The sequence below is a fragment of the Amphiura filiformis genome, chromosome 9, assembly GCF_039555335.1.
Source record: "Amphiura filiformis chromosome 9, Afil_fr2py, whole genome shotgun sequence".
Lineage (NCBI taxonomy): Eukaryota > Metazoa > Echinodermata > Ophiuroidea > Amphilepidida > Amphiuridae > Amphiura > Amphiura filiformis.
In genome coordinates, this window is record NC_092636.1 from 62,595,023 (window position 1) to 62,612,685 (window position 17,663).

A 17,663-nucleotide genomic window follows, 5' to 3' on the forward strand; every position below is an offset into this window, starting at 1 on the left:
AATAAAGAGATGATGATGATGTGTGCACGCCAACAGGCGGAATATCCACTCCTAGTCCCAACATGCTGACAAATACTGTTGTTACTTATCCTATGGTTGGTGAATGATGCCCCTTCCTCCCTAGATTGCCAAACCTGACAGATAGATAGATGTTTGTAAATAGCAATGATGTCCCAATTTAGTATATAGGTTGATCATAATTAGAGAGGAGTGGATGTAATATTAGTATGTGGAGCAGGACTAAGCAACTGTCAATCAAACCAACTCCTGTGGAAATGGAGATACACTATGTGACACATAAATTTATGGGAGCGACGGAAGATTCATGAAAAGGGCACTCAACTTGAGAAGATAATTTCACCTGCTATGGTCTGTAAATTGAAATTTATAACAGACATTTAAGTGCTGTAAGAATCCACATATAAGCTACAGAAAAAAGGTGAAAAAAAAAAAAAAATATGTTCCTATGTTCACCTGTTATGACCTGCAAATTGAAATTTATAAGGAACATGTGAAACAAGAAACCTAGGAATTCTGAATTTGTGTCAATTTAGCTATCCTGTATTATGGACAATTAATTCTATGAGTTTTTTCAGAACTGAATCGGTTCACTCAAAGTGGCTTCAAATGAGTTTTGGTATCTAGACTACTGCTTATTGATCATTTGCAATCAACTGAAATTAAAAAAAAAAAACACCTTCAATATGGATTCAAACAGTAAATGCCTATAGATCAGTGTTACTGTCCAAATAGTCCAGCCAAAGCAAATTGGATGTTTATACTCAATACTTTTGCAGTTATATCGAAATCCATATGAAAATCACAAAAATAGCATTTTCAACCCAAAATCAAACTCCATACTGAAAAATTTCACTTAACCCCATATCCATAATTATTGAGCACATAAAACTTGATATCTGTGCTAATTTTGAGCATTCCTCAAAGGTGTACAAATTGTCCAATCACCACAGTGCTTGACTAAATGAGATAATCTTAAAGATGATACCTGCATGGAAGATCAAGTGCAACACCTAACTCATACTCTTACTGGAACTGCCACCAGTATGAATTTTTTAGGGACCAGAATATAATTGGACATTTTTGCTATATCTTTAATGTCAAGTATGTCAATTATCTTTAACCAAAGCCGTGATTATTGAAGAATAAAGCCAAATTGATGATCATCTTTTTGACTTATCACATACAGTCCTTCATTTACCACCTCTATGAAGCCAAGCATACTATCTTGTCCATCCCAGGCAACCCGTACTAGCCCCACCCATTAATTGGATCAGGCTTACCAACTTTTCTTCACATTAACCGAGTCATAGTTTTTGTGTTGTTTAGTCCTATCCCTCATGGTACCAAGGATTTATGCTAAAATGCAAAGGATTTAGGCCTTAAGCAGGCATAATCAGCGGGATGTTTTACTCTAATTTTATTGCACTTTTAAAAAGAAGTGTGAGATATTAGATATTATTATTAACTTTCAGCATACAGTTGTTGTAGTGTGAGAGGATGTATCGCTGAGTTAAAATATAGGGGTTTTATTTGAAGTATTTCATTCACCAATTCAGATGTATTTGCTTTTCATGATGACTCTGCTCTACAAGTTGAATAGTCTGTATTTTTAAAAACAAATTCAGTAAGACTATTAAAACTGGTATAGAAACATAATAACAGAAAGCTACATAACTTTGATTCAAATAAAGAGTTATCATGTAGGTTGTGTGACCTGTTGGTGAATAGCTACAAGTAAAGTCCGATTCTTACACCACATTGCAGTGCGATGCAATGCTTTTAAAACATCGCAGCATCGCGCAATGAAATTATTTTGTACATTTTAATTTCAGCGTGTGATGCTGTGATGTTTTAAAAGTATGTGGGGTATACATCTCTTTTTATGGTCATTGTGCCGATCTTGATTTTCCAGCAGCCAATCACAAGCTTGCATGGCGGCGATATCGCAGTGCGATGCTATAAAGTTGAACAAAATCCAACTCCATCACGGACCAAAATTTCCACCGCGCAGTGAGAATGTTCACCGTTGAGCTTGTTAAAACCTGGCTCAGATTTCAGATTTTATAGAATCAGACTTAAATTCAGATATCACAAACTTATTAGGGGAGAAAGAAATTCTGTGAGTTACAACAAATTACGAAGTGGATGAATGGTGAAATCAAAAAAAGGAAAGGAAAAGAAAGTAAGAAAGGAAAAAACTAAAAGAAATGATAAAAGAAGGGAGGAAGAAAGAATGAGTCAAGGAGGAGGCCAAAGAAAGGAAAAGGAGAAAGGCTTGGAAAGAAAAGAAATTAGAATGGAACAATTATCTTACATGTATATTTGACATTGTGTTTTAGTATTTTTGTGAGAAGCTTTTGATAGGTTATCATTATTTATTTCTCAATAAAGGTTAATCTTAATGCTAGATACAGCCTTTGATACATTCATTGCAGGGAGATGACTCAGTGATGTTTTATTAAGCTGCTGCCCATACATATGCTGCAATAACTGTTGGTAACAATAAAGAGAAATCTTGATCATCTTAGTTCATTTTGGTCAAGATAGATATCAATCTTCAGTGATTGCGCTTTTGCTTTACTCCATAAAAAAGGTTTGGCTCTCAAACTTGCGTGTATAGCTATTTCTCTTTTTCTATAAGTGACTTTGCCCCCAGTAAATTGATGTGTGTCAAGGAGGAGAAGATGTGACTGATGCTTTGCATTGAGAACTGCAACATTTCTAGTTTAGCCTTGCCAAACTGATGCCAATATGTTACCCAGCATGCAAATGGTAAAAACAAGAATCCTTAGAAACTATGGTGATCATCGGCATGGCATTCACAGCATCATGAGCAGGAAATCCAGCCAAATGAAGATTCACCCGGATCAGACAGCGATGACGCTAGAATGAGAGCAACGGCTTTGATTCACGCCAAATCGCAACATGGTAACAATGACGAGGGCTTTCCTGCAACTGTCTGCAAATTAATAACAACTCATTAGTTGACAACTTATTAGATTTGACAACATAGACTTAGGAGTTGACGTTTTTTGGTAGTGGCTAGCCGTGAGATTCCATATCAAGGAATATCATCAGTGTAATAAAAATTGAAGCAGTAATTGGATAAGATATTTGTGTGGGGTTTTTTATTTGGCGGTTTTGCTACTGTGAATTCCCTGTACACTTGCGTGAATATTTCAATCAGAAAGACTGGTGATAACAAATGGGTTATTTATCAAAAGATGTAGGGTTTGATAGATGCAATATTGAAGTCTGGGAGTAAATAGCCAACAAACTTGTATTTTGATGTCAACAAACTGATCAAGCTAAAACTTTTGGCCAATCACAGTAGAAGGGCTTACAAGTTCGCTTGGAAGGCATATCATGTTAAAATGTCATGTTTTGAGTATCTAACCTTTGGATGCACTTTTCTTTGCACATGCATTACACCCTCACACACCCTCACAGATTTACAAACAAGGACCCTAAACTTTTTTTCCTATCTAAAAGAGGACCTTGCAAACTCATTTAGAGTGCAGGGGGAAATTAAATAACAATGCTTAGTTTTTGTAGCTGCTTTCTTATTTCCGAGAACTTTTGTATATGCTACTGGCAAGTCAGAAGGAATTTTGAAAATCTTCCATGTTCGAGTGCTAGGAACTACCTGGTACCATGACAAGTTTCCAATATATGAATCAAATTCTACATAAAGTGAACTGCATTATGTTTACATGTACAGTACAATATGTCATTCAGTACAGAAATCACTGAAATGAAAATAGAGCTTATGGACAGACATATTTATGTGTTCTGAACTTCCTTTGCTTATCCTGGATATAAGGGGGAACATGACTTGTCTTAAGAATGGTTATGTTGCTGGTTGTCCATGCTAATCACTTGCACTTGTTACACTCAACCGCTGACAGGATCCAGAATCTTGAGTGAAAGAAGCAAAGGGAAAAGGGGGGTAAAAATCAGTGACATGCATTAATATAACACATTGACAACGGTAATGACCAGTGACATGCAAATGAAATGTCAGCTTACTATTGACTGGCTTTGTGTCTGATCACAGTGCTTATAGTGCTTGCTTTTTCTGTAAAAGTCTTGGAAATTGTACGAAATTGGTTCTATTTATCATCTTTGGTCCCCAACAAGTTGATAATCTTTAGATTAGATTCAGCGCATCTCTTATATGGGCATGCATAGGGATCGAAAACATGCTCATCTGTCATTACACAGTTCTTCAACTCCAATAAGCTGGTACATTCAATGGATGACTTTTGAATATGTTGGGTACAAAAACTCCTACTCCACAACTTGAGGTCAAATGTTGAGATATGATTGTTGAATAGAGGTTAATGGACTTTGCCATTGGAATGAGATCATTTTATGGGTCATAGTGATGGGAATGTGACCAAGATGCAATGTGTTTGTCATGGGCTTCTTTGATCTAAAAACAGAAACCTTTCAAAAAAAGATGACTTCTAGCATTAAGGGTTCAAGAATAATTACCAGGGACCTTACCCACCCAGATCCACCCTAGACTTGGTACACTACCTGACAGGACAGTTGGTGTCTGCAATGCAGTATTGCCATTACTTCTCAGCTCAGCCCAAAAGACCATGCAAAATGTATCTAAAGTTACCCAATTTTTCAAGCCAGGAAAGTCCGAGAAAGCACCCAAAAACCTGCATAATTATTATATTGCGTCCACCAAGATAATCACTCAAACAAGTATAAGAACATGTGTTTGAATATACTTCCATTGCTTAATTGCATATTAAAACATGTATGTTGCGATAAAAAGATTGTAAATCAAGGGAAATTGTTTCATGAGTTTACAACCACTACATAGCTAAGGTAGCCCAATTTAAGGTAAGGCACAGGACAGATATCTGAGCAATGGCAAATAGCCCAAATGTGCAACTAAACTGTGGCATCGGCATCACTGTGTCTAGCATATGAGTAGTTGGATAGTACCAAGCTTTAGTTGCCAGGCTTGATTTGAGTGGACTAGTAGGGGCAGGTGGATATGAATTATAAGGATGCCATGTAATGTTGCCTATGAATTATCTTGTCATACCTCATTTCTGCTTCACTCTGATGCCACAGGTTTATTCATGCACCTTCAATGCTATACAACCTAGAATCTGGCTACTAGATAAGACATTTTCCCTGCAGTATTTAACTTATCATGCCATAAACCAGGAAATAAATGAGGCCATACAATGTTAAAGTGGCTACCAGAGTTATGTGATCAAGGTTATGTGACCAGAGAAATGATGCTCAGCTATTTTTTTGTCCCATTGTGAAGAGATAGTACATTTATAATGGATTGGGTGCGGATATTTTAAGCCATTAATATATAACGTCGGACAACATCGCTTTATTTTAAGATATCCTGTTGTGTTGATGTATTAATATGAAGACATATTTTGCAAACATCAAAAGACAGAAAAGCACAAAGATTAAAAGAAATTGGTAGAAAATTGATGGAAAAAAGGAAGAAAGAAAGACATAGACAGACAGAAAGGTAGAAGGAAAGGCAGAAAGAAAGGGAGAGAGGGAGCAAGAAAGAAAGAAATGAAGGAAGGAAGGGAGAAGAAAGAATGAAAAAAATAGAAAGAAAGGGAGGACAGAGGAAAATGCTGTCTAAATTTTGATGTGGTCTGATAAAAAAAATCTGAAGATGAATGTAAGCATTTGATTACCGCCTGAACCGTTTAAGAGTAACAGTAGCCTACTTTTACAAAGCATCCTGTCCTGGACATAATGTCTGAATTAAGTCATCACACAGGCTATAATGAGTGTTTGTATTGTAATGTCAGTGTTCATAGTTGTTTTAATGTGATAAGGGACTATACGGTTTCCTGTCATATTCTCTCAGCACTTTGTAGAATCCATCAACCATTGGGAATTATGACACTTGCAGGAGCTTCAAGTTCAGAGTTATTTTAAGATTACTGGATTTCTGTCAACAGATTCAATTTCAGATAGAATGTAGTTTATGAATATGAATTAGTCGCATTTTTGCCAATTTAGCAAGCTATAATAATGATTAAGTTGCAATCTCATCATAATTGGACGTACAGTTCCTGAGAGATGAACATTTTCATAATGCGAGAAACAATGAAAACACAAAAGAAATTGAATGGTTCTATTAGATATATCTGTAAATAACAAATGACTCTTTCATCACAGGTGTATATTTTGTATTAATGTCTCTTATAGCAAAATTGTTGAGGTTTTGCTAAGTTCTTATTTTATTTTATTATTTGCAATTATTTAAAATGTGGTGTTATACATCCATGAATCATGTTCGCATTATAAGAGTCGGTGGCATTAGCTGGTAGCTATTTGAGGACCTGATGTTATTTGGAAGTAACCTGTAGTGTAACTTTGGTTAAGGGGGTTATGTCTTAAGTATTTTACACACACACCCACCCCACACACACACCACCCCTACACATGTTCTATTCTTGCAGGGACAGTGTGTATTAGGACTTCCTTAATACCATATCGCCTTTCTGAGGATGCACATTTTATGTTTGTTGTCCTCAGAAGGATTTGATACAATGGTGCATGTAATGTAAGGTAAATGTTTTGATATAATGCCAATATATAGTGTTGATGAAAGGGTCTTGTAATGATAAGTTTGTAAGCTGTAATGCAGTTGTTTAACACTGATAACTTTCTTGTTTACTTGACAGACCAAGAGAGTTTTACAAGGTGGATATGTGGGAAGACAACACAAGAAGACATAGAAGACTTATACGTAATCCTTATGGGTCCAATCACTCAGAAGCTACTCTTAAGGCTGCTATAGAGCATGGTATGTCAAATCAAAGTAGAGTGCTATATATCCCTGATCAAATAAATCGGAACCCCTCCACCAATGTAAAGCTGAATTCACATGTTCCTCATCAGATATAAGCAGTGGGGCTATAGGCTTTGAAAAGCGAACATAATTCAAGCTCCACAGACATGTAATGCCCTTTATGTTCTTAATCATCTGAGAGAGAAGCAACAGGCATAAGAAGAAATTGTAGTTAAATAATTGAAGTGAAATTTCATTGTAAAGTTAATATTTTGCATATTTTTGGAACTTTCAATTGTGTGGCGTACATCATATTTCATTTTCCTACGCAGAGTATTTCTGAATTGCTGGCTCAAGATTCATTACAAATATACAAATTATGCCATTGGGTTCTATCTAGCTGTTTTCTCACATATTCATGGGACTGAATGTTCCATTCCACATGCATAACAAATTACTTGCCCCTGCAATTGTGTGATCAACAGTGTGATCAACAGTGTGATTATTGGTCACTTTATGGGACAGGTGGTCCTTGTTATGTTATAATGTTAATTAAGGGATAACTCTGCTTATAATGTGCTCTCTTATTCATCTGCATCTTCTTGCAACTGCTAATTGCTTTACTCTACAGTCAAGCAGACATAACCATGCCTGTGGATTTGATTTCTCATAGTGCTTAAATGGTTTCTGTCTAGCTCTCACATTGGTTTCTGTCTAGTTTCTGTCTAGCTCACACATTCATAAGAGCTGATTGTTCTTAACAAATTATGCACATACCCCTCTTTGCCTGAATTGCACAATTGGTCATCAGTCGGTTTTGGACATCTTTGGAAAATTGATAACCAGGCATGGCAGAATTGAGTCATATAAATAAAACCAACTGTATTAAACCTGCAGTGGTAACTAATCTGTTATTGATATTGAAATCTTGTAGGTGAACCAGAAGATGTTGTAGAGAAAGCAAAGCAGGCCTTGCATGCGCAACTAGCAGCAGGAAGGAGAGCTGATCTTCAAGGACCAGAGATTGAAGAGGACAGTCAGAGTCTCCAGGATGAGAAGGATGCTGAGCTTGAGACAGAGCTGGAAGGTAAGTGGTCATGACTTTGATTGATGTCAACTGCATTTGGATTTACCTGCCCATGAAGGATGCAAACATACGTGATAGGGAAAAGTTTGACTGATGTACAATGTTACATGTGCAAATTAATGTCAGCCATATGACTATGTGATTGATGATCAAAGAAAAGTTCAAAACTATTTAACAACACTCGCGTCTTTGTCCAAATAATTTCAGAATAACCATACTTCATCATCAGCGGTATGATAGTGGTGAATGACTGATGTATGACCCCCTTGACTTCTTGACAATGCCCTTTTTTGTCCTTTTGGAAGGGGTTTCTAGAAGTAAAGTGTTATAGATTTTGGAAAGTTCTCGGCCCCTGTCCCTATTAAGGTTGGTTCTGGTCTCTTTCTGGATGAAAATTGCCTCTCTCACTTTTCTTGGCAACAGTTTTTCTTTTCTGCAGAGCACTTCGTCGTCGATAGTGTCAGCATCATGTCCTGTGCGTTTGTGGTCCTCTGCTATTGCTGATGTGTTTGAGGCAGTGTCAGCAGTATGTTTTTTAAGTTGTTCTCCTAAAACTTGCATAATTTTTTCCAACGTATAATTTGTCGCAATCTCCACAGGGAACGTAATACGCCACTCCAGATTTTTTATCATTCCAAGGTTTGTCTGTTGATAAAAGTTTTGCTCTGGTTTGAAGACAGTGGAGACATAGTTGCTGAACACTCTTTTGATTTTTTCTGACAGATCTTTAACGTATGCGACTACCACAAAGTTTTTCTTTTTTGAAGAGGAGTCTGCGACACTATGAGAATGATCACTCTTAAATTTCTTGAGTATGTGTAAAGCTCCAATAATAAAGCTCCATAGTCACAACATTTAAGAGCCCATTTGACATTATTGAGTTGTTGGTCACTGACTCGTGAAAGAGGGTCCTAATGACACAAAGCTTATGTTCTAGTGAGTAGAAAGCTAAATATTGGTCAGTGTTGGTTGGTTTTCTATACACAATGACTTTTACTGTACTGTTGGCTTCTCATTTTACCAAAGTGTTCAAAAAAGGTAATTGACCCTCGTTTTCAGGGTCCTTGATGAATTGGTTTTGACTGTTGACATACCCTGTGAATTGATGAATTATTCTGGTAAAAAGTGTTGTTGAATAGTTTTAAAATTTTCTTTGATATCTAATACCAAAACATATAAATCTCAACATTCTCGAATGTATGATGATATTGACTCGTTTAGGAACAAATTGCGACTTTTTACAATGTCTGTCGCAGAACTTTTGCACTTAATGGAGCATATGCCATGGATATTGATAATTGGTAAAGGTCAAATGATTCACCTTTTGATTTTCAGCCAATGAGATACTGAGATTCAAATTAGCCAATCAGGAGCATTTTAGTATTCACACCTCCACATTTAATTGGCCAAAAAAAGAGAAATGTTTCTGGCAGTGTTGTGAAGTGTGGAGGAAGCTTTTTGTACTGTATGTGGTAGACTATGTATAACAAAATATTCTGTAGAGCAGACATGAACAGAAAGAAAGATGGCATCAGATCTGTTCAAAATTTATTTGTCATATCTGTGTTACATGCCAGGAAGAATGTTACACAATCAAGGAAATGAGTCTTAATGTCGAAAATATTCCATTTCAAGTTTTTTACATCAGTATCTACCCCTTCGAAAATGCTACATTTTGATGCAAACCACATGAAAATTGAACTTATGGTTACCAAATTGTAGTTTATCAGTTGCTAAAAACAATAAGAAAGAAAAGAATTTAATCACCTTTTATGCCATTTACTCAAATATTAACGACATTAAACTCATTCTCCTTCACCATGTCACATTTTGCAAATACAATAAGGAAAGTAAATGTATACAGACATACACACCCCCAGATAACACACCCATCAACCCAACACATACATTCGTGCGCACACACACCACAACCAATTTTGTACATGCAAGACTTCACAATGAGCACGTTTGACAAATGCACACAAAAACAGACAGAAACAATTTGTGGGAAACCAAGTTTGAAATTTAGGATTCCTAAATGATGTGACTTCCATATTCAAGATTGTTTATGAGGACAGAATTTGCTGAGTATAATTGATTAAGTTGCAAACCTCATTTACTGGGTTTGTCACATGACAGTTTCCATAGCAACGGAGTTAGTTACAGTAAACATACAAAGTGCAGGACATGGGAACTTTTGAATATGTCACATTGTATAGGCTTGAATAGACAGTCATGTGACAGGTGTGCTATAGTTTGTATGTTATATGACACATTATCGCAGTAACCACATAGTCACAATAACTACAGCAAGGCATCTTGATTAGCACTGTTACACACCAATAACTTTCCCTGAATGGAAAGCATTGAAAAAAGTGACGACAAAGAAACGGGTTGATAAGAATTAGATTTGGAAGTAAAAATGTGTTACCTCTTGGGAAATCATGCTGTAGGAGTAATAGTCAGAAGATTTCTTGTCAGAAATTAACTATAGATTGAGTGAATATAATTATCAACAGATATGAAGCATATTTTGACTAGTCTGGGGTTAAGCTTTTATTCATACATAAACATTAGCTAAGGGCGGGCGTGTGATTGGTCGAGAACCAAGCATAAACAATGTTAATCAGGGCCTAGATTTCATGCCAGTTCGCGAGAATCAAAAACCATCCGAGTCGCTTCACTTACTGTATGATTAAATGAAAGAAATTGATTCTCGCAACAAATGTTACGAGAATCGATTCAGTGATTCTTGTCGAATCTGAGGCCCTGTTAATGCCCGACTGCTTAAATGTGATGCTCACAGTATAGAAACACATAGGGAAATCATATTTTTAAGAATGTTACATCATATTGTTTGTTATTATTTTATGAAATACAATCACCGAATGTTGGGGAATGTATAAAGGGGGTTTATTAATAGAATTGATGTTATGATCTTTGTTTATGCCTGTGGCGGACCCTAATTTTCATTTTCATTCATCTTTAAGAGTTGTCAAGCCAAAATTTATAGAAACAAATATCTGGAAACAGAAAAGCAAGAAATCTACATCACGATCATGGCACAGTTATTTCAGAGTTGGTTTACATTGTAACTGTTTCCATTATGTTTCTATATATCCAAATCAATAAAATATGATTTGCAATTGTGTATCTCAAGTAGTGTAACCAAATTTGTCATAAAAACACTGTTCATTTTAAGCAGCCGCATATCAAGCAGCCAATTAGAAAAGAGGTTAGAAAAATAATACTCTGTTTTCAAGTGTTAAGCTGAATTTATACTTGATCACCTCTGCAGAAAAAACAAATTGCACACACTCATTATGCAAAAGTGCCTTCACTTTTGCACACTGAGTGTGTGTGCGATTCACTATTCTGCAAACTTGATTGAGTATTACCGCTTTTGCATTCTGAGCATGTGTGCATTTTTCTTTTCTGCAAAAGTGATCAAGTATAAAACACCACAAAGATTGATTCAGTTTCTTTGTGGGTGTGAGAATTCATTTATATTGGACATGTTTTCCAATGATTTTGGTAACAAAATTGTTGCAAAGAAATGCTGTTCAAGAACAAGTCAGCGTGTTTTTGTTGAAGTTGTTGCTTTTCGAAAAGACATCTTGTGTAAAATGCATCAACATCACAGTACATGTACATTGTCTCATTTCTCTTGCTCTAAAGATACATAGATTTCAACTTCATAATGAACATCTTATCATTGCAAGTGAAATGTTTTAAAGAATGTTTTGTTAGTTGTTCTGAGACTTTCACAAAACGTAACAATGCTCATCAGGAATGAGTTCAGTGTGCCACTATTGTTTTCAGAATGCAATAGACCATTCTTCTAATTGGCACAATTTAGCCGTACAAGCCGGACAGCAATAATCACAAAAACTAAAAACGTATGGTTTTATTTACATGTTCATCGATGTCAAAAACATTTATCCCATCCAAGGCTGAATTGTACCAATTAGAAGAATGGTCCATAGCTTCACCTGTTTTCTAATCTTCATTCCCATTTGTGTTCAGATCCTGAGTAGATAGATTGCCCTTCCCAGAACCACCAGTGCAATAGCCTTCCCTCAACCACCCTTTGTGTATCCAGAAGGTAATGTCAAGATCAGGAAGATTATTTTCCCTAAATAGATCCACCATATTTGTACAAATGTGCAATATAGAATTAGGAAAACCTGCCATTTGCAAGACTCAGGTAAGCACTCTGTTGACAGTAATGTGCCAGGACATGTTAGTCCAATTCAGTCAGGGGATAAATGAGTTGATATCTGTTGATGCATCAAGAAAGAATCAGTGGCATAACTTGACTTTTGCAATTGAGGGTGGAGGTGGGGGGATGTGCCACCAGTGGAGGCTAGTGGGAGGGATCAAAACATGGATCCTCCATTGAAGCAAGTACAAATGATCAACTCATTTGAGGAGGGCAAGTGGGGAGCAAAGGTTCCAATCGAAGGGGTGGGGGTTATGGGATGGTTGCAAGTGAAATGTTCCAAAGATTATGTTGTTAATCGCTTTCACATGGGGTAAACAGTTCAGCCATGACATTTTTTACATGATCATTGATGTCAATGCTATTTCTGTAGCTTCACTTGTTTCTTAATCTTCATTCCCATTTATGTTCAGATCCTGAGTAGATAGATTGCCCTTCCCAGGACCACCAGTGCAATAGCCTTCCCTCAACCACCCTTTGCGTACCCAGAAGGTAAAGTCAAGATCAGGAAGAATTTTTTCCTAAAATAGCTCCATCATATTTGTAGAATGTGCAAGATAGAATTAGAAAAACCTGCCACTTGCAAGACTCAGGTAAGCCCTCTGTTGACATTAATGTGCCAGGACATGTTAGTCTGATTCAGTCAGGGGATAAGTAAGTTGATAGCCGTTGATGCATCAAGAAAGAATCAGTGTCATAACTAGACTTTTGTAATTAAGGGTGGAGCTGGGAGGAAAATGTGCCAGGGGGGCAATGGGGGAGTGTCAAACATGGATCACCCATTGAAGCAAGTACAAATGATCAACTCATTTGAGGAGGGCAAGTGGGGAGCAAAAGTTCCGATCGAAGAGGTGGGGTTATGGGAAGGTTGCAAGTGAAATGTTCCAAAGATAGTTGTTAATCGTTCTGATATTTTCACATGAGTAAACAGTTTAGCCATGACATTTTTTACATGATCATTGATGTCAATGCTATTTCTATAGCTTCACTTGTTTTCTTAATCTTCATTCCCATTTATGTTCAGATCCTGAGTAGATAGATTGCCCTTCCCAGAACCACCAGTGCAATAGCCTTCCCTCAACCACCTTTGCATATCCAGAAGGTAAAGTCAAGATCAGGAAGATTATTTTCCCAAAATATTTGTAGAATGTGCAAGATAGAATTAGGAAAACCTGCCACTTGCAAGACTCAGGTAAGCCCTCTGTTGACATTAATATGCCAGGGCAAGTAAGTCCGATTCAGTCAGGGGATAAATGAGTTGATATCTGCTGATGCATCAATAAAGAATCAGTGGCATAACTTGACTTTTGCAATTGAGGGTGGAGCTGAGGGAAAATGTGCTGCCAGTGGGGGCCAATGGGGGCACATATCCCCCATTGAAGCAAGTACAAATGATCAACTCATTTGGGGAGGGCAAGTGGGTAGCAAAGGTTCCGATCGAAGGGGTGGGGTGGGGTGGGGTTTGGTTATGGGATGGTTGCAAGTGAAATGTTCCAAAGATTGTGTTGTTAACCGTTCTGACATTTCTGCTATTTCTGTAGCTTCACTTGTTTTCTTAATATTCTTTCCCATTTATGTTCAGATCCTGAGTAGATAGATTGCCCTTCCCAGAACCACCAGTGCAATAGCCTTCCCTCAACCACCCTTTGCGTACCCAGAAGGTAAAGTCAAGATCAGGAAGAATTTTTCCTAAAATAGATCCATCATATTTGTAGAATGTGCAAGATAGAATTAGAAAAACCTGCCGCTTGCAAGACACAGGTAAGCCCTCTGTTGACAGTAATGTGCCAGGACATGTAGGCTGATTTGGTACAGGGATATAGCTGCTAGTGAATCAAATCATAATGGCACTACTTCAATTTGTAGGCCTTTTAATCAATATGCATTTTAATTATTATACAGGCATTTTGTGGAAATGACAACTTCTTCACAATTTTTTTCTGAAACTTGATATGTTAGAAATGTTGTGAGATGACAAAAAAAAATGGCTATATTTGCTCAATCAACTTAGTAAAGTGCCATATTATAAGTCCTATGTTTGACCTAATTAGCATCCTTTTGTAGGCTCTCCAACTTAGAACTCCTTGTTCATGCCCTCAGAACAAGCCTTAAAATTAGTCAGGAATCAAACACAGATCACAGGCAAATAATGTTGGCTCTGAATCTCCCATTCGCATTTCTGGTCAAACTTAGTGTCCTGAATTGTAACATTTTGTTGCAACGAAAATACCCAACTTGACTCTAATACTGTATGCGCCATTATTTACACAAAATGTCAACATTTCTCATTCATACATTTATGCAACAACGTAGAGGGACGTACAATGTATTATCTTCATTACATGGCAGAAACACAGATTTAAGGTTTGGGATAATTAAATCAGCAGAAAATCAGGAGGATTTTGAGACTAATCGGGAGGGTTGGCATCTCTGATATGTTTTGTGATTATGTGTTGAGAAATGTAGCAAGTTGTTTATTTCTTGGAATCTACATGAAGTTTAATGTAACTCTATGTTGTTATCCTCGCATTTGTGCATCCATTCGCAAAAAGAATATATATAGTATATATACACTTTTTTATACAGTACTCCAAAAAGCAAAGATTGGAAACAAAGAAGTGAGATTCTGATGTTAATTCCTATCTCTGAATATTGTAACACTGTATAAGGAAAGTTCAATAAATACATATTAAGGAGATGCTAAGTGGGAGCATCAGATTTTGGTAGCCTTAGGAAGTTAGGATCTTTTTGTAAAATTCGCGATCGTAATATAAAAAGTCATAGTGTAATGCGGGTGATTTTATCGTAATTAAAGACCTAAAATAAATGTCCCCACTTAAAACACTTCAACAAAAATGCTGTCATAAAAGGGTGTTGACCTAAAGTACCAATCGCCTTTAGGGAGGTGTTGATTGATGTTGTGTCCTACCTCAGTGGTCATTCATTTGGAGATATTGAATACACCATTATCATCAATACTTGATGAGTGGCTGCTTGCTTGGATAAATAGTGTCTTTTTGTAAGTCCATTATCAGCCATTTAAATGATGTATCATCTATTTCCGACTACAGAAAAGACTGAATTTATTGTTACGAAACTTGCCAATAAAACTAGCTTAATGAAACAATTGTTCAGTCTGTTTTGTAACATCCTTTATCTGTGGGTGTTGCTATGTTTTCAAAATTTAGGTTATATGGATCTTTTTGTTTGTTACAAAAATATCATTTTGTTTGTTACAAAAAAATTTAATTTCATTAAAGGGGATACTCAATGCTTACCATATTTGACCTTTGCCCATCACCTCCATATTTTTTTGATAATTTTCAATTTTGATTGATTAGATAATCAAAATAAAATTTCAATTTGTTTGTATATTTAATTAATTGTAATGTCATATTGCTCAAGACTGTGTATTTATCTTCAAAATCATGACTTGCTGCTTCAGATTTGTCTTCCGGTTTTGAAGTTTTCCAAGGAAAAAAAAATTATAACTGCTCAAAGTCTATTTTCTTTATATTTAATGTTAATTGTTATTCTATTTTGCTTTTTTGAAGACAAATAGTAAAACAATGCCCTAAAAGGAAATTTAAAAAAATGTTAACTGAGTTGGATGTACATTATCATTATATGTTACGTTTTCATGAGTGCTAAACCAGATCATGAAAGGAGGAACTTCATGTGCGTCAATGTATATCATCACAAAATCATACATTTTTTATGTGCATCACTACTATTGCAACCCAAGCAATTCACATTTGTAAGATATGTACCGCTTGGTCGGGCGATCGGAGGCCCCTTCTGATGAATTGTTCATCAATCGCAACAATGGCCCAATCCGTCAGTGTCGGCATCTTATGCACCATGGATTGGCTGTCCGCGTCAACTTTGTCACATTAGGAAGGTGTCAGGGGGTGTTAGTCAAGCCTGGATGGATTGTTGCATACTGAAAATTAGCTGTCATCTACAAGCTCATTGTCTCAGATTCCCCTAGAGGGTATCATACTAGCTATGTTCACACTTGCACTTGGTCTTGATGTATTTGTCCCAACTACATCTAGGTGTAGAAGTCGTAAAGCTAGATTAACACGGATGATAACCACCAGGGTTACACCATATCCAGGTCTACTGCATTATTATTAAGCTGCATAAGTGTACAATGACTTGTTAATACATGTCTATATTACCAGATCTCTTGACTGTTTGCACGCTATACAGAGCCTGAAACAAAATGGCCATGCACTACAGCTTCCCCAAACACATCCAGCATAGCGTATTTCACGATCAGCAAAAGTGATTGAATGCGCGATGACAGGGCAATGGCGGCTTGCATAGCTTTGTTAGATCCGTAATTTTCTTATTATTGATATAATTGTCACTGGGAGAGATCACACAAAATGCATCTTCTGAACATGCGCGTATTTTTTGGGGGGGCTTTGGGGGCGCCAGCCCCCCGGGGTCAAAGTAGGTGGCGGCAAAAACGAAGGGGCGGCAGAAGAAGAAGGGGCGGCAAAAACGAAGAGGGCGGAAAAACGAATTAGCAGAGAAAAAAGGGCGCAAAAAATTGAAAAAGCATAAATAAAATTTAAAAAAGGTTGCTTTTAGGGCGCTAGCACCTAAAACCCTTTTTTTTTGTTTTGTTTTTTTTTTTTTTTTTTTTTTTTGCTCTTCACTTTTTCAAACGACCGTGAAAAAAATTGGGTCAACCTTTTCGGGCTGTTAAGGAAGGGGCGGCAAAATTGTTTCTTCTTCAGCCCCCCGGGGTTGGGGCGGCCACGGTACGCCACTGCTGAAGGTGCTTAGAACTTGTTCAGTTCCCCAGATTGTTATACCCTTGAATTAAGAGCTTGAAACATGAATGTTAGCAGCCCAGGGGGTTACTGACTAACCAATGCTATATCCACATTCTGTGTTTGGCCCATGAACGCATGATTATGATCTAATGTACCAAAGAACATTTTGAGGCTTTGAAAATCTTGAGCATGGGATCATGTGTGGATGCCATTTGTATATCATCTCATAGCACTTCTAATATTGACTTCTTGTTTGGATAACTAGCATATTTTCCTTAGTATTAGAAACAAAAACCAATTTAAGCAATTTTGTAACAAGATGTGACAAATATATTGACCTTTTATAATGATGATGATAATGTGCAACAAAATATTAATCTGTTACAATGGTCATGATGTATAGTTATAGAATGAGCTAGACTCTATGTTAAAGGCTGTATAATGTTCTTGATATGATATACACCGTTATTGATAGTATTTAAAGATTAAGGCATAAAAACCATCAATGGTGGCAATTATTTCATATGTACATTCTGTGAATGAAAAAAAAGCTCATTGTATAAATTCAATTTTTAGCAATGTTTTGTGTTGTAACCATAATTGTGATTCTGAAAAATTCTTAGAATTTGGTGCTGGTGGTGGCAAACAATAGGATCATGTCAATAGCAACAGGGTTGCTTTGCATGAGTTTCTGACTAAACCAATGCAATAGAAGTAAAGAGTACTGAGTCCGCCACATTT

The 17,663-nt window shown here is 36.7% G+C and overlaps 1 protein-coding gene across 1 annotated transcript in view; it reads left to right on the forward strand.

Annotated features, from left to right (window-relative positions):
- The window catches only part of LOC140160214 (neurobeachin-like), a 411,951-nt gene that overhangs the window by 210,007 nt on the left and 184,281 nt on the right, over window positions 1-17,663 (forward strand). Inside the window, 2 exon segments of the mRNA XM_072183491.1 lie at window positions 6,717-6,838; window positions 7,758-7,910. Coding sequence (XP_072039592.1) covers window positions 6,717-6,838; window positions 7,758-7,910 — 275 coding nt within the window.